Consider the following 22,790-nt stretch of genomic DNA (forward strand, 5'->3'; position numbering starts at 1 on the left):
ACGAACACTGAGTCATCATTTTCATTTTGCTGGTTTTAGGTCCGATATGTTCGACAAATTTGGGGAGGGGGGGACTGCAGTTAAAACCTAGCTGTTATAAAATAAGTGGTTCACTAGAGCTTATAGAGGAAAATTGATGCAATTTACACTGCACGCCTCAGCGGTAAACCCTATTGAGTTGAATGGGACATACGGTCAGATAAGTCTTTATAGGATTGCTGCCTTATGAAAGGAGAACATATGTTTAGTACTCCTGGGTAAGTCACACTGATTTCATGTTAGGAAAAGAGAACAAAACTGATTTCTCTAGGACTTTCTCTACAGTAGCGTTTCCCAGCTGAAGCATTAAAAAAAATTGTAATAATGACGGCACATTTCACAGTGATTATCAAAAAAGTTTGAGCCTTGAAACACTGGCTTGGAAGGCAATTAATAAATCAATAGTAATAGTATTATAATAAATTCTCTGTCTATTTCCAAGCACAGTGCCAAGGCGAAAATGCACGTCCTGGCTTGTCATGAATCCCGAAGCAGTCTAACACTTCAGAGGGCTGCATCTTCCAATCAGCTCTTCTCCATTCTCCAGTCTATATTCTACATTCTACATTCAACCAAATTTATGTACTGATAAATTGCTACAGTAGGACTGTAGTAAAATAGATAAGTGAGTCAAGTTCAAGATTTCTGTGTTGATATACAAAGCCCTGAGCAACTTAGGTCCTTACATTCCAGCCAACCACTGGAATCATCCACATGAGTCCTGTTAGTTGCCCCTTGTGTTACAGAAGCCAGGAATTTACTGTTGTTGGTCTCATGCTGTGAAACACACTTCCATGCACCCCTATTTTATTCCAACAGGCCTATGCAGTTTACAATTTTCTTGAGAAGCCAGTCATTTTAATTATTGTTCTCTATTGCCTTCCAAGTTTTTCTTTTTTAAAAGACATAGTTGCTGTACACTGCTCATTTTCTCACACAATGTAGGATGACAACTCACTGACGCCATTGTCGCTATAATGCAGGCATAGGCAAAATCGGCCCTCCAGACGTTTTGGGACAACAACTCCCATGATCCCTAGCCAACAGGACCAGTGGTCAGGGATGATGGGAACTGTAGTCCCAAAACAGCTGGAGGGCCGAGTTTGCCTATGCCTGCTATAATGGCTTAAAAAAATTTTTTTTATTAAATTTCTACTACAATGAACATGCAAGGTAGGTCACAATATCTGTGAATTGTAAAATACATCTGAAGAAGTGTGCATGCACACGAAAGCTCATACCAGTGACAAACTTGGTCTCTAAGGTGCTACTGGAAGGAATTTTTTTTATTTTGTAAAATACAGTTTCACTGAGAAGAAGAAGAAGAAGAAGAAGAAGAAGAAGAAGAAGAAGAAGAAGAAGAAGAAGAAGAAGAAGAAGAAGAAGAAGACAAGGCAGCAGATAAAAGAATACACCAGAACCAATCATCACAAGTTAAAGAGAAAATTTAGAAAATTTCAGCAGTCATGAAGCAGAACTCACCCAGACTAAAAAGTTAAATTAACAAAAGCAGCCCACAAAACAACAGTGGTACAAGACCAAATGGAAAAGATCTGCAGTCCCACAGTTCTAAAGTTCAAGAATATAAACTTCGTCAGTGCTGATTGAAAGCATCATAGAGTTGGGCAGGACATCAAGGATCATCTAGTCCAACCCCTTACAATGCAGGAATATTTCACCCACAGTAGGCCTTGAACCCATGACCCTAAGAGTCTCATGCTCTACCAGCTGAGCTATGGTATGTGTTTATTCATTAACATAAGAGGGAACCGATTGTGTGGTGAAGCACAAGTGATAGATAAGAGCTTGATAGATAACTGCTGATTAAAGTGGATTAATAAATAAATAAACACAAGACTTTCATTCCCATGACTCAAATTTTAAACATGAGAGTTCAGATTCATAATGCGAGTGCTTTAGGAAGCAATCTTAAATATGGAAGCCGAAGTCAATTAGGCCAACTTAAGATAGTGGAAAGCACACCAGAGCCAACTCCATTCAGGACAACTTTGGAGGCAATATCATCACATCTCTAATGCTAATGAAGATATACTTACATTGGTGACATTAAATTGATATAAGAGATACTGCCCATTTTTCACTGTATCTAAAACACAGGGGAAAGAATGTACAATTTTTAACCAATGTGTCACAAAACAACAATTTATTAATTCATATGGACCACAACATGAAGTAAATTACTCTGCAGAATTGTTTGTAGGTGTGTGTGTGTGTGTGTGTGTGTTTGTATGAGGGGGAGAAAAAAATCAAATATCAGCATCTCAAAATGTGCCTTTCCTGCTGGAAGACATCTGGCATGCAAATCGTGTAATAACTAAATAAAAAGTGTTTTGGTTTGCATGTTGTTTCAAAGGTGTGAATCTGTTAGATTTTTTTTCTTTAAATGCAAAGTGATTTAAATTGCTAATTTCTTGAGGAAGCCCCCCCCCCTGCCAATATCAGTGATGCTTCTGGCTGCCTTGCCCTCTCTTCCCTCCAAAATCAACCAGGAGTGGAACAAAAGGCAATGTCCATGACATGAAACCAGTGCAGCTGCTGCCACTATACATCAAGAACCAAAGCATCATGAGCACTGGTACAGATCTGCAAATGATCTTTGTGAATCCTATGTTGAGGCTCACTAGAGTTGTCAGTTTTTGACCCGCAGCTGTGTTTTTATCATCATTTTGCTGTGCACCAAACTTTCAGATTTGCTCGGATCGAGGTGCTGTTAAAAGACACAAGATGAGGCCAAGGCCTTTTTAAAATAATAATAATACATCTGTCCAATTTGCAACTCCACCTCGGCACAGACGCAGCCACTGCTCCGAGGAGGAAAATAAGGGGGAAAGTGTGTGTTGAATAATTTACAATTTACTCTGGCATTCTAATATCCCGAGCTTTACGCATGGGATTCACTGCACTTGTGACATTTCACTCCCACTCTCATACTTTCAAAGTTCAAAATTGCAAAACAACATGGCATTATGGAGAAAGGGAGCTTAATAAATGGTATGCCCGTCAAACGCATACACAACGTTTGGAGTCGCACTACATTTCAGTCCCAGAGAATCAGTGTTACAAGGATTCTTTTCCTACACTAACATCTGTTAACAAGTGTGTGTAGTTCTGTGTGTGTTCAGGTGCAGCTGAAGAAATTGCAACCAACCAAATCTTAATCAACTTGGAGCAGGGATTGCCAACAATTTCACATGTAACTATAAAAGGGAGCATGTTTTCAAGTTATAAAAAACAAGGGTTGTAAACTGAGTGAGAGAGCATCTGCTTTGCACATAAGAAGGTTCCAGGTTCAATTCCCTAGCAAGTAGGGATAAGGCTGTCCCCTTGTCTGAAATCCTGGCAAGCTGCTGCCAGTCAGTGTGGACAGCACTAGGCAAGACAGATCAATAGTCTGACACTGTGTAAGGTAGGTTCTTTTGTTCCTCTGTCTGGAGAAGAAAGAGGCTGTTGAGAAGAGAGAAAGTAGAAGCCAACTCTTCCTATGCTATAAATATTGGCCATGGGCAGGATTCCCCTAATGAGCCCCATCAGTCGTTGCACAACGACTTCTGCTTCTGCAACGTGGCTTTCTCCCCCTCTTCCCCCTGTGTACCCCCCAAAATTGGGGGATCAGGGGAACCCGCATAACAGTACATGAGGGGAGGGCAGGAGGGATCATTCCATCTGACAAACTGCAATGCTTCCACAAAGGGAACTTTGAATCATAATGCAACATTGAACTCCACCCCATTTCTTTGAAATACAAAGCATGTTCCAGGAGTAGCCTTTTAAAATAATGTTCCCAGAACTTCTAAGTTTCTCTGCCCACAGATAAGATGGAGAATTTGAAGAGGCCATCTCCATACATCTGGCCTTTATACAATTATCACTTCCATTGCAGTGGTACCTCGGTTTAAGTACTTAATTGGTTCTGGGGTGCCATTTGCTCCCCCAAAAGTACTTAATCCGAGTGGCGATAGCACAGGTGCACGAAGCACCGATAGAGCGCTTCTGCACATGCATGAACCGCACAGATCGCTTCTGCACATGCATGCGCGGCGGAACCCGGGAGTAAACACTTCTGGGTCCGTCGAGTACTTAAATGGAAAGTACTCAAACCGAAGCATACCTAAACCGAGGTATGACTGTATTCTTACATTAGTGGGCTTACCTCTGGTTACTCCATCATCCCAGAATAATTCTCCAATTGCTTTCCCGGCATCATCCAAGGCAATTATAAGTCCCATAGGTTTTGAACGGCTATCAAAAACAACACATGGCCATGTTTTACAGGGTTCACAAGAGCTCAAGGATTACAGCTTAACAATTTGTCATTATTAGTTGTCATTATTAGAATGTGGACATCATCACTGATCTACTATCTACAATGTAATGGATGTGAATACAAACATTTCATTCATCATCACAGACATTGATAACATCCTGGGAAAGAAGAAAACTTAATCTAGATGCTAAACCAAATAAGCGCCCCCATTCATTATAGCATTGTAGAGCCATTCATTTGTTCCACTCACAGAGCAGCTGAGAACATATGGGATCATGACTAGGTTAGTTCATGTGAGAAGCTTTGGGTTGTAATGCTAAGTAAACTTATGCGGAGCAAGGGACACGTCTTGTACAATCATTTTGCAAAAACATGTATGTGTTTCCACATATGCCATTAAACGAGACAAATGCAGAGATGTCCATTTCACCAAAATTTACTGCCCTAAATCATGGATGGTTATTTCAGAGTACTGTACCGGTAAATAAGTAAGGCATTCCTCCTAGAATGAGACCTTATTTATTTTTATTTTATTTATTATTTATTTTATCTATTATTTATTTTATTTATTATTTGTTTTATTTTAAATAAAAGAAAAATGGAATAATATATAATAAAGGGTGCACAAAATAAAGGAAGTAAAATCAGTTTATAGGAAAGGCTGGAAGTCACAGGTGGTGGGGGGAAGAAGATAAAGATTTTATTAATATGTATGTTTAAAAGTGGTTTATTTTCGTTTATTTCGGTTTGTATGTACCTATGTTTTTGTTTGTGGTTATTTTAATGTCTGTAATTATGTTAAGATGTTGCTTTTTTGTTGGATTAAGTTATGTTATGTTACGATTTGAATGTGGTGGGTTATGATTTCGTTATGATTTTGTTCTTTTTTCTTTATGATTTCTTTTTATGATTTTGTTCTGTATTTTAAAGGAAAATAAATAAAGATTATATTTTTAAAAAAATAATAATAGAATGAGACCTTAGTCTGCTGGCCACTGTGGCTCATTTCACAGTCACAGAAGGAGAAATAGACCCCAATGAATTCTACTGTACTTGTCCCTCAATAAGATAAAAACAGTAGCTTTCAGAAAGCTCTACTCCATGGCCTACAATCATAGAAGTCATGGAAGATTAAATTAATGGCTCCCAACCTAGCCATCAGTACCTGTAAACAGTTGTGTTAGCTGGTTGCTGAGTTGGGAAGATGTAGCCTCCTCTGAGGTGAAGTCCTATTTTGTCTGCCGGAAGACTCAGCTGAACTGTTTGTTTCCTCAGAGGAAATACGACGCCCTAATATTTGAGAGAAATGGAGGACACAGTAGATATTTACAATATCCCTATGTTAGATACTTACAATATCCATAACCTCTATCCAAAGTCTTATATCAAAACTTGCAATCTCTTTGTAGAATCTCAATGAAGAATATAAGGGGGGGGGAGTTTATTTACTAAAAGATGATGGAAGCTGAATGCTGAAAACAACTTCTTAACACCATATTTCCCTACTGGCCATCCAATTATACAACTTTTAGAAGCCAAGGCACCAGAGCACCAAAACAGCACCACGGGGATTTCATTTCCTCTTTTCCCCAGTGCACCTCCAAAATCTTATCTAGAGGCATAGCTGCCAAGTCTCCTGTTTTCACCGGGAAACCCCCGTTTTTCCAGCTGTCCCCAGCCGAAAAAATGGTGTTTTTTTCTGGTTTATTCTGGCACGGCGGCCATTTTGGAACTGGGCGGAGCATGCTCAGAAGCGACTTTTGATGCTGCTCTGCCCAGTTTCAAAATGGCTGCAGCGTGACTTCTGGTGCGGCGGCCATTTTGGAACTGGGCAAAGCAGCATCAAAAGTCACTTCTGAGCATGCTCCGCCCAGTTCCAAAATGGCCGTCGCGCTACTTCCGGTATGCTACTTTCGGCCGGCCCCTTATTTTTCAGAGAGGAACTTGGCAGGTATGTCTAGAGGGCCCCTAACCTTCCGGAGCTGATTTTGAGGGCTCACAAAGAGCTGCAAAGAAGAGATGTTTAAGTCCACTTGTCTGTTGACCTAGCAGAACAGGAGTGTTGGGTGACACCATCAGGGTTTAGTTCAGGGGTCAGCAAACTTTTTCAGCAGGGAGCCGGTCTACTGTCCCTCAGACCTTGACCTTGCGGTGGGCTGGACTATATTTTTTTTGGGGGGGGGTGAACGAATTCCTATGCCCCAAATAACATTTTAAATAAAAGCACGCATTCTACTCATGTAAAAACATGCTGATTCCTGGACCGTCTACAGGCCGGATTTAGAAGGCGATTGGAAGTCGGATCCGGCCCCCAGGGCTTAGTTTGCCTACCCATGATTTAGTTTGAACCAGCACACATGGAGACTTATGCAGAACTTTTTCTTTTCCTTCTAAAAGAAAAAAAAAGTTATATACTTACTGTCTCATAATCGTACCACACAGCATCAGGCATGTATGCAGTCACTATATCTGTACCCTGAAATGTAAATAAGCAAGAATTTCACTTGTCAAGTGATGTCAAGGTGACAGGAAAACACAAAAGTCATAGGTAACAGTAATTCCATAATAATAAAATTACAGAATCAAATTTATTTTAATATGTGCCATAAGGGAATTGAAGTTCATCAGAAAAGTCTCCTGTACAATCCTCAGCAAAAATGCCTAGGGGCCGTTGCCCCATTCATTTCACTGTGACTTGGGTAGGTGAGTATCCTACTGGATTTCGTTCCGGCTACAGGACCTTTGAAACAGCTACATAATCAGTCAGAATTCTTTTCGTCCATATTAAAAATAAAATACCAGTCAGCAAATGTCAGCACAGTAATGCAGGAAAAACAAGAAGACCAAACAAGATCATTTAAGTGGATCAAAACCGATAACCAGCTAGCACCAAATGCCAATTAAAAGAATGTTTGAGAAAGTTCAAATTTTAAATGATAAATGCATTTTTGGTTCATTTTTTTGCAGGCGTGGGGAAGCTTTGGTGCTCCAGATGTAACTGAACCAAAACTCCCATCGTCCGTGCCCATTCGACATGCTTGCTGGGACTGATTCAGCAACATTCAGAGGTTCTGCAAAGCTTACGTAGTAAATCAGGAAGTTCTCATTTAAGAACCAATACATTTCTCCCTAATCCCTATGCCCAGATAAATGCATATAGGATTACATGGTAGGGCTATACTCAAGATTTGGCCAAAATGAAAACAGAATTGGGCTGATTCAGGCCCATTTGTGCCCTGTTCAAATTACAAATCACTACCATGTGGTCTGATTTGAGCAAATCTGTAGCACAAAACAGCGTCTCAGAAAACCAGAGAGTGTCCAAACTGTTGCAATTATTAATTACACCACCATAATTACAGCATTAGGGAGGGAAGAGTGGGGAGGGCAGCTTGAATGATCCTACCCCACACAACACTCTCCAATCACAGCACTTGGGGAGAAGGTAGCAAAGTCTTAAAACACAGAACTCTTCTTAAAAATAACATCTCTTGTGAAGTGTTGGGTGGCATTTGCTGAGCTTCAGTTTGTTTTCTATCCTTTCCCAATCCATCCCAGTCCAATCTTTATCGTTTTTAATAAAACGTTTGTTACCTTTGTTTTAGCATTCCCACCCCCTCCCATTTTGGCTCTGTTTCATGTAAGGTTTATTTATAGCTGTGTTCAGCTTTCTATTTCTGTCTTTATTAGTATTTTGTATGTCTTCTGAGAATATTGTAGACCGTCCAGTACATTATTACAATACAGTCATACCTCGGTTTAAGTACGCCTCATTTGAGTATTTTCAGTTTAAGTACTCCGCGGACCTGTCTGGAACGGATTAATCCACTTTCCATTACTTTCAATGGGAAAGTTCGCTTCAGGTTAAGTACGCTTCAGGTTAAGTACTCCACGAACCGTCTGGAATGGATTAATCCACTTTCCATTACTTTCAATGGGAAAGTTCGCTTCAGGTTAAGTATGCTTCAGGTTAAGTACAGACTTCCGGAACCAATTGTGTTTGTAAACCAAGGTACCACTGTATAGCTGTTTTCTGATTACAGTCATACCCCGGGTTACAGCTGCTTCAGGTATCGTTTTTTGGGGTACCGGAATGGGTTACTTCTGGGTTTTGGGACACGCGCATGTGCAGAATCGCTAAATCACGCTTTGCACATGCGCAGAAGCGCTAAATCACGATCCGCGCGGTCGGAGATGCGGGTTGTGAACGCTGCAGGTTGCGAACGTGCCCCCCGCACGGATCACGTTCGCAACCCGAGCATCCACTGTACTAATACTGTACTTCCAACTACTAAACAGCCACCAGATAGCAAGCAATACAACAGCCTAATTGTGTGGTGAACAATTTTATTCTCTTCTTATTGTTAATTATCATTAATATTATCATCATTATATCCAATTGCTAACCACAAACAATAAGCAGCCAGCTTGTGTGATGTACTCTAAGTGAGGTTACACAATTTCATTTTATCTGTTATTATTAGCAGGTCAGCCAGCCAAATATTGTGGGCATATCAGCCAGCCTTATTAATTATTACTATTATTATGACAATTATGGTTCTGATAATTACAGTGAACATTTTTTATTTCCCCCTCACTCACTGCAATCTACCCCATACGACAAGGTTTGCTCTGTGACTCCAGTGAATACAGTATGTTACTTTTATTCATTGCTGACAATCTGTCCCTCAAAAGACTTCTGTACCTTGATTATTCCCCTCATATATATCTTCGTGCTGCTGTGTGCTGGTGTCTGCCTGAAGCTGCCTGCCCATGCCTAGTATCTTAAGCATGTTGGGGTGGTGGTTGGTGGTTGAATGCTCACTTAATTTTATAGAACAATGCAGGCAAGAATGAGCCATCTCAAGAATAGTTTCTTCTCTAGAGCGATTTTGGCCTTAAATGGAAAGTCTAGACTTTGAAGTCATCTTATTTTTACTTGTTACATTGTATTGTATTGCATTGTTTTAATTAGTGTTTTGTAGTATTTTTGGATTATGTTGAATATCTGAGCTTTATCTGAGTGCAGGGGCGGAGCAAGCGGGGGGCGGTCCGCCCCGAGCGATGCCCTGGGGGGGGGAGTGACAGACACTCGGCCTCCCTGGCCCGCCCCTCATCTCTACCCGCAAATGTGCAGTCCAATCGGGGTGCCGCTGGTGTGCGGTGGCTCCACGGTGTTCCGCACATGCCTGGCGGCACCCCTTAACAGGTTGCTGTGTGCGAGCGCCGTTCCGTGGAGCCACCGCAGGCCAGCGGCACCCCAATCGGACTGCGCAAGTGCCGGATCCAGCGCGTGTACAGTCAGCACGGAGTCACGGTGACATCACCATGACCCCATGCTGACTGCGCACACGCTGGATCCAGCGCTACTTAACGACACATGCATCATTACGTAACACGCATGCGTCATTACATAGCAACGCCACGCCCCCGGGTGCATGGCAATTTGCCGCCCCGGGTGTCATGGCGTCTCCCTACGCCCCTGTCTGAGTGGATGTGGTAACCGAGTAATTTTGTTGTTCCCGCAAGGGGACAATGACAATAAAGGTTATCTTCTCTTATCTTCTTTTGACTTTCTTTAAAAAAGCAAATTTTAAAGGTGGCTAGCTTGCACGTTACTAAAATTAGACATACCGCATCCAGGACTGGAGTAATAAGAAGACCAGGCCCCCACAGGAACTGCCTGTCAATAGCCCAGGTGGCTGGATCTGCATAGAATCTAAGTGAAGAAGACAATTCTAATATTATATTTTTTGACAGAAAACCTATTGAAGTTTAGGATATATTGGCATATTTTTGAATTCCACCAATGACAAGAAACAAACTTCTGTACTTCTCATATTTTAATATGATACCCTTGTAATGGAATACAGTTTTATCAGATGAAGCCACCTCAGAATTTGGTAGTGCCACTTGCAATTATATACATGTAAAATGCATACCTTTAATTCCTCCCCTGTTGTCCAAATATTATGCCTACTGTTCACCCACAACGCTCAAGGGAAAATGCATGGGTTTCCTGGCCAATCACCTATTTATCTATTTATTTATTTATTTATTTATTTATTTATTTATGGAAGAAATAGATGAACTATTTTCCATTGTATGTCCCACTGCAACTTATGATAAAAAGTAAAAGATACCAATCCATATACTAATGGGTCACTCAGGTCACTCTTTGCATTAATACCTCTTCACTCAAACCCAGTGGTGGCATGCAGAGTCCCCAAAACAAGTCTCCAAAGTCTCTCTTATTCATTTGAGTGGACTTAACTGGACTATACATTGTTGTGTGGACACAGATAGGCTCCTTCCATTTGAAATAGAAATGTATCCAAAGCTTCATGGATGCAGAACCTAACCAGATTATTTTATTTCAACATAGAAGACTTGCTTGTTAGTGCTCCTCCCACTGTCCAGTTTGACTTCATATTGCTCAAATTCATTTATAAAAAATTATTGTAATCCCCAATTTATTTATTTATTAAAAATATAAATACGGTTTACAATAACTATACATATACACTAAACCTTCCTTGTGTGCCTCCTCTTCGAGAGGTCAGGAGGGTGGCAACACGAGAACAGGGGCTTCTCTGCAGTGGCTCCCCGTCTGTAGAATGCTCACCCCAGGAAAGTTTGTCTGGCGCCTTCACAGGCAAAACCGTTCCTTTTAAACCAGACCTTTGCCTGACTTGATCTACACCAGGCATCCCCAAACTTCGGCCCTCCAGATGTTTTGGACTACAATTCCCATCATCCCTGACCAATGGTCCTGTTAGCTAGGGATCATGGGAGTTGTAGGCCAAAACATCTGGAGGGCCGAAGTTTGGGGGTACCTGATCTACACCCTAAACCACTTTTTAAAATGCTGGCTCTTATGGGGGGTGTTATTGGGTTGTTGTTTTTTTATTTTATTTTATGTAATTGATATTTTATGTGAACTGCTCTGAAACCTTTGGGTATAGGGTGGTACAGAAATTAATTAAAACAACATCAAAAACAACAACAACAGTTCTATTTGCACCGAGACTTCTAAAGAATTTAACATTGTGAATAATCTTTAACATTAAAATTCTGGGAGTCTACCAAATGAAAATAAACAAAAATGACTAAGCTAGGTCCATTGATTTCAATAGGTCTACTTTAGTTGAATACCACCCCCTGGATTTAAAATAGAATAATGGAAATTCATCTCATTTTATTCTGGATCATTAAAAAAGAGGAACATCGAAGGTCACTCCCCTTCACAAATGATATTTTCTTCAGAGGGAAAACAACGGACTTACTCATGCTGAACGGGTCTTGCAACTGTATCTCCCCGGGAATGTGCTCTGTAAAAGAGGGTATAGAGATACGGTAGCAAGGTGTAGCGTATGTTCAGGTAGTGTTTGGCCGTGTTCACCAAAAGAGAGTTCTTCCCCCAAAACGCAGGGTCTTTATGCTGAAAGTGAATGTTACAATTGTTATTGACACAAGGAAGGCGAATTTAAGCCACTAAAAACTGGATCTGTGTTTTCTTTTTTTTAAAGGAGACCTACATTGCGTATTTCTTCATTGTGACTCCGAGAAAATGGGTAGAACGCTCCAAGTTGATACCAGCGCCGGCAGAGTTCTTCGTCAACCTCATAAGCGAACCCACAGATATCTGCTCCAATCTGAGAGTTATGCACACATAAGAAAAGCGCTGAAATGTGGTATGACTTCAGCATTAGATCTACATGCCTAGGTATATATTCGTAACTTTTGTACTAATGTAAGCAGGGATCTTGAAATCCTCAGTTTTGATTCAGTTCACTGTTTCATTCCATTTATTTAATACACTTATAAACCTGCAGAAGAAAGGATCAGCAGATGAGAACTATTTGGGTGTGTTCAGTCTTAAGACTATTATGATTTATTGAATTGTTTTTGCATATATTTTTGACCTGATTGGTAATACAATTCTATCCAAAACTACATTTCAGAAATGAATATATATTCTACCAAGCCATCCTATAACATTGCTACTGAATTATTTGAAAGATATCGTCCCTGAATCACAACTGGAAGCTGCAATGAATATGTTAATTGCAGTGAAAATAGTAAATAATGTTAAGAAGTGGGGCGGGGGACGAGAAGGAAGAGGAGGAGGAGGAGGAGGAGGAGGAGGAGGAGGAGGAGGAGGAGGAGGAGGAGGAGGAGGAGGAGGATCTTACATAAGGGTATCCAAAGAGACCAAATTCCAAAATTCCTTGTATGGACCATTTAATATCATTCCAGGTAGCAAAATTATCTCCCAGCCAATGTCCTGTAATTTTTCCAGATCCAGCAAAAGTAGATCGTGAAAGAAGGAAGCTTCTCTGTCCAGGGAAAACTTTCTGGAGAGCACTGAAAACAAAACAAATTTGTAACATTAGAGCAGGAGGTATCCATGCTAACTTGAAAGGACTGCATTCTGGGTCATGTCTCTCAGATCATTATTTATTATTATTATTATTATTATTATTATTATTATTATTATTATTATTATTATTACCCCGCCCATCTGGCTGGGTTTCCCCAGCCACTCTGGGCGGCTTCCAACAGAAAAAATAAAATAAAAATAATTGATTAAACATTAAAAGCATCCCTAAACAGGGCTGCCTTCAGATGTCTTCTAAAAATCTGGTAGCTCTTTTTCTCTTTGACATCTGGTGGGAGGGCGTTCCACAGGGCAGGCGCCACTACCGGACACTACTTCACCGATGCCATCCCAATCCGTTCTAGTACAAAACTGTGCAATCAGAGAATGTTATTGTGCCTCCCGTCACTTATCCATGAGACTCTTTTCAGTTACAGGGACGGGCTTGAAGATATAGTCCATAAGACCAGTGCAGCTTCTTATGGCAGTTCAGTCTGTATGTTTCTCCACTGGGACAGAGAACAAGCCGTGAGCCTTAAGTCGGCTACAACAGGCTAACCCTTTGTGGAGGTTCATCTTACAAGTTCCTTGTGAGGCAAAAATATAGGGACAGGGCACTGTAGCACGGACAGTTTACCAACGATGGACCAGTGGAAAAGGAAAATATGGGACATAATGCTAATGAAGAAAATTATGTGCTGCAGAAACCATTATGAGACAGAAGGATACGATCTAAAGAGGTGTTCAGACTAAAGTCCACACCGTTTATTGCATGCAGGAATCAATGTAAACCAAAGTGGTGTTTATGCATATATATATAGTATGGTACAGCTAGACGTATTTTTTCTTCTTTATTTTTTATTTTTTTAAGGATATTATCTGTGGCATTCTGAGGAATGTGCAAACGCAAATATGGTCAGGGTTGGTATGAATTATAGTCTAAAAACAGCTGGAGACCCAAGCTTGGGAAACCCTGTGTTAAAATATAGATCTTGGATTCACTTATTTAAACATCTGATCTGTAGCATTCCCTTTAAATGCCAGGTTCCCCCTGATTTGGTGTGGAGATGCACACTGCCAAGGGCAACAGCTAGAAGGCATAGTCTACTGCTACCCATTGTGTTTGGGCAACCCCTTAGAGTACTCTGAACATCACATCAGTCATTTGCATATTGAGGGTACCAGACATCCCCCCTAATAACTCACACAGCACTCAAAATTTTAGTTTGGGTTTTGGCATTAATTTGGCCACAACTTTATTTAAATACAAATTAAATGTGAGTGTTGGCTTAGGCATTGGTTACCATCTGTCCCCCTCCTGGGACAGATCAGCTCTGACTTCCCTATCCGTCTAGGGAAGTCAAGTAAACATCCCATGGGGAGAGGAGGTAACTGTCTCCAGGCACTCTCCCCTCGACCAGAAATGCTCCCCAAGGCCCGTGCTCTGTAATGGCCCCAGCCCCGCCCATTGCGGGGGTGTATGGACTAGAGCCCCGGAGCCCCAGGATTCCTTTAATGGAATACTTCTATGTGGAGTGACAATTTAATGAGGGGTAGGCACCTCCATGCCAAACCCCTCCACCAACCAATGCCTAACCGCCAACCTAACAAGTTGTGACGATTTGCTAAGCAGTAGGCAAAAACCAATGGCAACAGCCAATCAGCCAATTGGCAAAATTCCTACTGGGCCCTTGCAAAGCAAGCGACCCCATGACAGGCAAAGTAATGTCAGGCTGACCATTAAAGAAAAGGCGGTGGGGGTGGGAGGGAGATCCGAAGCTCTTTGCAAAAGTGAAACAAACTGGAGGACGCTGATGATTTAAGGGACAGTACCTGTCAATCAAACTTGCTACATGCTTTCCCCCCCCAGCAACCAAAAAGAATCCTATTACACTCACTCCTTCTCCACCAACACCACACCCAACCCTGGAGATGTCTTTAACCCCTTCCGCAACCCTCACTCTCCTTGATTGGAGAACGCACTATGTACAGGCTTAAGTCTCAATAAGGCCACTGGAATCAAGAGGGGCATCCCTTCAAGGAAGTAAGGCATAAGGGATTTATTTGTGTAAGCCTTCCTTCATATGCCAAGGGGCTCACCAACTTATCCCACGCCTCTCTTTTTCTTCTATCCTGTACCAAAGCTTCCAGCTATGATCTAACAATGTGGCAGCAAGCTATGGCTGTACCACCCTGTGACGGGTTTGACTGCTCCAGACTTTGCTGGGTGGAAGAGAAAGCCTGTGTACAGCCGATGGGCGATGCTGATCCAACTGAGCTTTGATTACCAATATGAATCAGAACATTTCATAAAAGCCCCACCCCAAGCTCTGAGCTATGGCTCTACTTTGCAATGTAGGATACGATACTTCCCCCCCCCGACTTACTCAACATTTCATCAATAATTCTGCATTCTTCCCAATCACATCCCATTACTTGCAAAATAAATAAATAAAAACCCCTTTTTGCAAACCATCACAAGCGAGCTAAAGAAGAAAATGGCGGGTTCCTTACTTATCAGTAGCTGTAGTCATGAAATATCCATAGAGGCTGTGAACATCATAGTGTTTGCCTGCAGCCTGCACGGCATCCATGCAAAGTGTCTTTGAATACATGACTTGATCGAGAATCTCTGTAGAACAAAGGCAGAGGAAGTTACATTGAAGTAAATCTCTGTCTCAAATATTTCAAGGCTTAGTTATATTTATGGAACTTGCTGCATTCAGAAAAGTCACGAGTGTGTGCACTTTGGATATGCCACACTAGATTCAATGAGGATGATGTATACCAGCTCTTTTATTGTTTTATGGAAAGGGTTTGCTTTGGATCCTAAAACCCACCATCAGTTTTGTCCCTCCCTAGATCTCCTGGACGGACAGATCGTGAAGCTGAGGCTCCAATACTTTGGCCACCTCATGAGAAGAGAAGACTCCCTGGAAAAGACCCTGATGTTGGGAAAGATTGAGGGCACTAGGAGAAGGGGACGACAGAGGACGAGATGGTTGGACAGTGTTCTCGAAGCTACAAACATGAGTTTGACCAAACTGCGGGAGGCAGTGCAAGACAGGAGTGCCTGGCGTGCTGTGGTCCATGGGGTCACGAGGAGTCGGACACAACTAAACGACTAAACAATAACAAGATCTCCTAGCAATCAACAAACCACAAAATAACCCACCTATTAGCTTCTAGCACTTAGATTAAAATACATGTGTCATAGCTGGGTTTTCCCTGACATTTTGCTGATTTGGCAAAATTCCCCCAACACCATTTTCATACCCCGAAGCCAGGACATGTCAGGAATTTTCCTGACATTTGGCAAGCCTACCAAGGACAGTCACCTGACTTCTCCTTTATTTGCTACATTTACTTTTTCTGTTTGTTTTATTTTACTTTCTTGTATAGCTTTTATTTTACTTCAGTGATATATTTAAGTCTCTAGTTCTCATTTGTTTGTTTTCTTCCTCAAACATTGAATCTCCAAATCAGCAAAAAGTCAACTGATCCCGGGACAAACTGGCTTTTGAATTAGGGTTTTCATGCAAGAACTTACTTGGAGTAAAAGGAGGGTAATTCAAGTTGTTCACTGGGCAGCCATTTTTTGATCCTTTGACAAAATTGGATATTTCATTCATGTCCTAGGAGGATATATTTGCAGAAATGCACAAGTGTCTGTTAAATCAGCATCTTAAGAAATCTTATAATTTAACAAAAAAACAGATTGAAATTTTGAATGACCTGACCTCAGATCGTAAGTTGGTTATAAAACCAGCAGATAAAGGGGGCGCTATTGTCGTCCTGAACAAAAGTGACTATATTAAGGAGGCAGAGGGACAATTGAGGAACACTGTTTTTTATGCACCTTTACCTGGAGATCCCACTACAACAATTAAAAGCAAATTAAAAAAATTTGTTGCATGAGGCAGTCTCTCTGGGATATATCAGAGACACAGTGGCGGAGTTTCTATGTCCAGAATACACTAGAACCCCTGTTTTTTATACACTTCCAAAAATACACAAAGGAAAAATACCACCACCCGGTAGACCCATTGTCTCCGCCTCTGGGTCACTTTTAGAAAACTGCGCTAAATATTTGGAGTCTTTTTTGCACCCCTTTACTATTGAGACACAGGCGTATATAAAAGATACTAAGCACTTAATATCTCTAATTGAAAATCTACCAGTCACAGAAGGATGCATTATTGCCACTTGGGATGTGTCTTCCCTATATACCAACATCCCATTAGAGGATGTACAATCCATTATCCGGGAACTTTTTGTTGAACATCAGCAGTCTACACCCCCGACACATTTCCTTATGGATTTATTAGATTTGATTCTGTCTAATAATTATTTTAGATTCGGGTCTCAGTTCTTTTTACAAAAAAAGGAGTTGCAATGGGCTCAAGGTGTGCCTCCAGTATTGCAAATACATACATGAGGGATTTTGACCTAGCTCACGCCATAAATAACAATCCTTTTAGTGAACACCTTTTATACTATGGTTGATATATTGACGACCTCTTGTTTATATTTTCCTTTGATGTGTTTAGTAGATTTGACAAAACATTAATGTCCAAATTATACTCATAGGACAGTACTTACAATCCACAGTCCATCATAGGGGAGCTGATTGTGAAAATCACTGCACTCTTTACTCCACCATTCATCAGCAGCAGGATTGGAATAATCAGGGAAAACTGTTAATCCTGGCCACACCTGCAGATAAGAAATGGCATACAACAGTAAACAGCTATATTTGAAATGGATTTGGAGCTTTGGGCAAATAATTCATAAGGAACATTTGTTGAATTTGTTGAAGACTTGTTGAACTTTGTGAAGCTTTAAAGATGTGGATGAATGAATGACTAAAGGGAAAACAAATACCTCACAAGGAAACCAGGGTGAATGTGTATGGTGATTTAATTGTCCCACAAACAAATGAGAACAAATGCTCTATACAAACTAGAGATAACCTAACACTGGATAAGCTTTGTGCAAGCAAATCAGGATGAACCCTCAAAAAATAGGTCTTCTGTAAAGGTAAAGGGACCCCTGACCATTAGGTCCAGTCACGGACGACTCTGGGGTTGCGGCGCTCATCTCGCTTTACTAGCCGAGGGAGCCGGCGTACAGCTTCCAGGTCATGTGGCCAGCATGACTAAACAGCTTCTGGCGAACCAGAGTAGTGCACGGAAATGCCGTTTACCTTCCCGCCAGAGCTGTACCTATTTATCTACTTGCACTGCGTGCTTTCGAACTGCTACGTGGGCAGGAGCTGGGACCCAGCAACGGGAGCTCACCCCGTCGTGGGGATTCGAACTGCTGACCTTCTGATCAGCAAGCCCTAGGCTCTGTGGTTTAACCACAGCGCCACCCGCGTCCTAGGTCTTCTGTAGCGGCCCATGTACTGGAACCAACATAAATGGGTGAAAATCTTAAGAGCAAAACAAGTGAAGTCTTTCGTCTTTCAGATGAGGAGTAACTGAATAAAAGGGAATCTTTTTCTGATGCTTAGATGTGACAACCATTGCTTATCAACCCATGGTGCAGGATGTTGCAAGGGACAGACCCCTTCTGCTTAAAAAAAAAAACCATAATGACTTCAAAATCATTAGTGTGTAGGAAAGGGGGTTGAAGGTGTGTGTTCTTTTACCAATTTTTATTCATTTTCCCCATTTCCTAAAAGACCGCTCCAAAAGGACCTTCACTCAAAGGTCACATGTGTCCCATACATTTAAGGAATACTTGGCTTCCCCCCAAAGAATCCTGGGAACTGTGGTTTGCTAAGGTTTCTGGGAATTGTTGCTTTGTGAGGGGTAAACTACTGGTCCCATGATTCTTTGGGAGAAGCCATGTCCTTTATATGTGCTTTAAAGCTATGGTGTGGATCTGACCATATATAGACTCCTTTTATTTGCTTATTTATAATATACTAGCAGCATCCTTGTACTCTGAATTCTAAGAAACAAAACAAAAAGAATCAATGTTGTTTTGAAAGGTTCTGTCCGCCATCTTGATTCAACATAGCATCTAATTGTATCTATACATAGAGGAAAACCTGTTCCTTGATGTGTGGAACCATTACTCAGAATTTGGTTACATTATCAGAAGCATAGTAAACAAATGCATAGTATCATTTATCCAAATGCATAGTAAACAAACAACAAATATATAGCAGATGTGTATCCTGCTTTAATCTGCAAAGAACAATATTCCCCATGAAGACTAAAAAATAATAAAGAATGCAGGCAGTGGAAATGTTGGTGACATTATAGAATGAAAGGGACTTCCATACATATGTAGTGTGACTATCTGAAAAATAAACCCTTTGGGGAAAAGATATTAAGAGTAGTCGGGGAAAGGACACATTATAGATTAAACTGACAGTCTAGATACTATTTCAGTGAGCAAAGCCATAGGTCTGCAAAGAAAGAATAGAAACATCTCAGACATTTACTTCGAGTTTAGCCCTACAAATGATCCCTGAAGTGTTTGAGTTATATCAAATTTGACGGTAACCAATGCACTTTTATTTAGGTACGTAAATTTAGATCTCGTAAACCACCTGAATCAGATTTGAAATTGGTTTTATATATGTTTTTTTAATGATGTTTTTATTGCTAATCGCTTCAGGGCATTTCACGGGAAGCAATGCATAAATGAAATAAAATACAGTGGAACCTTGGTTTTCAAACGTAATCCGTTCCGGAAGATCATTCAATTTCTGAAACGTTCGAAAACCAAGGCAAATTCAATTGAGAAAATGACTGTTCCCCACATAAAAGGGGAGGCGCATTTTGCGCGGTCGTGCACAGCCCCCTGGGATCCCTGAGGCAGCCCTGGAAGTTTGGAGGCCGGCACTGCCTTCCCGGGCTGGATACTGGTGGTCTCCGCCCACGCAGTTACCTGTCCAATCCAACTCGGGGAGGCATTGCCGGGGGGATTGGCCAGGTAGGAGGAGGTAACCTTACCTTGCACACGGCTGAAGCAGAGTCATTCCTTTTCCCACCCTCCACTCCCCCCAAAAAATTAATGATTGCATTATAGGTTATTTTCTTCCACAGGCGTACATGCACGCAGGCGCTGCTACGACAAGCCTGCTGTTGAATGGCCGGAAAGGAATTTCCCTGCATTGGCAGGTTTCGCCTTTCCCGTAGCAATTCGTCACAACTTTTGCAGATGCAGGCCTTGGGCAGAATCCTTTAGTCATCTACATAAATGGGAGGGCGTGTGGCAGTGACCCCCCCACCCCTATTGGGGCGGCGATAACAGGGTTCCTGTAAATGAGGCTAAGGGGGAGGCAAGGACCATACACAATAGGCTGTCATTGCCCTCCCCCTCCAGCAGCTGCGATCGAGGGGGCGGGCTATCTGCTTGAACATATGTTCTCCAGAGCTAGCCCAACCCCCACACATACTGGATAACCCTGAAATTACCCAGATCCCCGGCTGGGGGCTGGGAAGGATATACGCCCAATGCCTGAGCCAAGGTCTCCCTACATCTGAATTCTTAATAAAGTTGTGGCCAATTTCAACCCCATAGAACGTGGTCTTGTGTCATCATTCCGCTCGGGGGCTGCCTGGGGCTTTGGGGGACTCCGCCTGACCATGCAATTGAAAAACACGCAGCAGAAGCCATTCAACTTCCAAGATGCATTCAAAAATGGAAGCATTTACTTCGGCATTTGGGTTCCAAAATGTTCGTTAATGGAGACGTTTGAGAACCAAAGTTCCACTGTACAGCATAGTAAAGTACATTGCTACATCAGAATAATTCATGTCAGAGTTATTTACACCAGACTTTTCTTTCCTAAAATAATAACCTATGACAATGGGTTTCATCAGACCAGTGTAAGGGCGACCTTCACTTTTCATCTCCTTTCCTTGACAGAATAGTTGGTCTACATTTGTTGTGCTTTTGCAGGATGGGACCCAAGCTGTCCCAGAGGCTCATGGTTGAGGCCTCTCTCCTCCTTTTCCTCCTGCTTGCTGAGGTGTTAGCTAGCTGCTGATGGTCTCTGTTTTTAGGGTGGAGCAAGTCCTTTGGACACTTTATTGCTCTTTCTAAGTCCTCATTCATTTCAATATGGTCAACCGAATGCAGACAGTGGAAATGTTGGTAACGTTATAGAATGAAAGAGACTTGAACACATATTTAGTTTGACTATCTGAAAAAGAAACCCCCTGGGGAAAAGATATTAAGAGTAGTGAGGGAAAGGACACATTATAGATTAAACTGACAGTCTAGATACTATTTCAGTGAGCAGAGCCATAGGTCTGCAAAGAAAGAATAGAGACATCTCAGACGTTTACTTGAGCTTAGCCCTTTATTGCTCTTTCTAAATCCTCATTCATTTCAATAAGGTCAACTGTGTGGGAGGGATTATTATTATTATTAGCATATTTTTTGTTTCTATATTGTAAACCGCCCTGTGATCTTTGGATGAAGGGAGATATGTGAATTTAAATACTACTAGCAACAACAAAGAACCTCCAAGGAGATTAAGCTACAAGCTTGTAAAAGCAGCTACTTACCTCTCCAATAAGGGGAGTTACTCCATCTGATTCATTGACCCACACTTTCATTCGTTTACCATTTTCATAGGCCATATATGGAGTATTATTACGGAGACCATTAATAGAAATGGCAGGATCCTGAAAAATTAGGAAAAAGAAAATATTATCCTTTCCACAAACTGTCCAGAATCAATAGTTTCCAATAATATTTAACCCTACAAAAAGGCGGGGGGGGGGGGAATCCATGAAATAGTAAAATGTGCTGGAAATTACCAGTATTATAACATATTTCTGTCCATTGTTATGAAGGTCTTGAACCAGCTCAGGGAGGCCTGCAAACTTTATTTTATCATAAGTGAAGTCTTTTTTGTCTTCCATGTAATCAATATCAGTGTACTGGACATCCTAAAAGAAAATGGAAATCACTGTAATTAATATCAGTGTACGGAACATCCTAAAAGAAAATGGAAATCACTGCAAGTACAAAAACATATTGAAACGTTTCAATTGTTCCAGTCTTGTATTCCCCATTTACAATGGACACAGTGTATTATATTGGAAAGGATGCTGTACTGCCTAACAGTGACAAAAATACTATCACTCTTCTGTTCCTTATCAGAAATCTGAGCAAATAGGGCCAAAAGGTTCCCCAACGTTTTGCAGGACAGCTTAGCAAGTTTGTATATGTACACCAAAGTAAGTTACCATGTATAAAAAGCAGGAAATTATGCACTGTGTGGAGAAAATGGATAGAGAACAGTTTCTCTCCTCCTCTAACAGCACTAGAACTTATCATTCAATGAAGCTAGATGTTGGAGGATCCAGGGCAGGCAAGAGAAATAATTTCATCACACAGCTTGTAGTTAAATTATGGGATTTGCTTTCGCAAGATGCACGTAGTGATAGACACCAGGGCATAATTCCACAAGCCTGCCCCCTCACATATGCAGCATGGACAAGTAGACACAACAACCATGGCAGAAGACTGTGGGGAAGGATAATTAGGTCTGGAGCACAGGGCAATGCTGCCTGGTAACAGCAGAGAGACCTGCTTGGGATCCAGCCTCTCCCCACCCTCCGAAAACCCCGTTTTGGGGATTTACGCTGAACCTGCCAGTTGAGATATGGTCAGCAGGTAAGTGCACTGGCCAGCAGGAGGCCAGAGTTAAAGACCCACCCAGCCCAGCACAGCACAGCAAAAAGCTTGCTCTTCCAGTTGTATGTATGTATGTATGTATGTATGTATGTATGTATTATTATTATTATTATTATTATTATTATTATTATTATTATTTGTAATATACATATTACATACATACAAAAGAAATTACACTATGAAACAAAAATACCCAAATATCAAAAAATACAGAACTAGAAATAGAAAAAGTAAAGAAAAAGAATACATCAAAGAAATAAAAAAGAAATAAAAGAAAATAAAAAGATTGACTTCCTCCGACCACTATACAGTTCCTATAATCTCATAACTTAGTTGTCTGTAATCATTTTATACATTGCAGGGAGACGATTTGTTTACCTGTGGAGTTTTTAGTCTAGGCTACGCCATCACAAT

The 22,790-nt window shown here is 41.2% G+C and overlaps 1 protein-coding gene across 3 annotated transcripts in view; it reads right to left on the reverse strand.

Moving 5' to 3' along the window:
- The window catches only part of SI (sucrase-isomaltase), a 149,130-nt gene that overhangs the window by 63,415 nt on the left and 62,925 nt on the right, over window positions 1-22,790 (reverse strand). For all 3 annotated transcript variants that reach the window (XM_060274411.2, XM_088669160.1, XM_035132460.3), the window contains 13 exons: window positions 21,494-21,625; window positions 21,239-21,358; window positions 17,307-17,420; window positions 16,255-16,339; window positions 15,219-15,336; window positions 12,520-12,691; window positions 11,863-11,979; window positions 11,611-11,765; window positions 9,959-10,043; window positions 6,744-6,800; window positions 5,490-5,614; window positions 4,211-4,299; window positions 2,097-2,146 (listed from right to left, as the gene is read on the reverse strand). In XM_060274411.2, coding sequence (XP_060130394.2) covers window positions 2,097-2,146; window positions 4,211-4,299; window positions 5,490-5,614; window positions 6,744-6,800; window positions 9,959-10,043; window positions 11,611-11,765; window positions 11,863-11,979; window positions 12,520-12,691; window positions 15,219-15,336; window positions 16,255-16,339; window positions 17,307-17,420; window positions 21,239-21,358; window positions 21,494-21,625 — 1,419 coding nt within the window. The remainder of the gene's footprint in view (window positions 1-2,096; window positions 2,147-4,210; window positions 4,300-5,489; window positions 5,615-6,743; window positions 6,801-9,958; window positions 10,044-11,610; window positions 11,766-11,862; window positions 11,980-12,519; window positions 12,692-15,218; window positions 15,337-16,254; window positions 16,340-17,306; window positions 17,421-21,238; window positions 21,359-21,493; window positions 21,626-22,790) is intronic.

This window comes from Zootoca vivipara, chromosome 5 (assembly GCF_965207765.1).
Source record: "Zootoca vivipara chromosome 5, rZooViv2.hap1.1, whole genome shotgun sequence".
In the NCBI taxonomy this organism is placed as follows: Eukaryota; Metazoa; Chordata; class Lepidosauria; order Squamata; family Lacertidae; genus Zootoca; species Zootoca vivipara.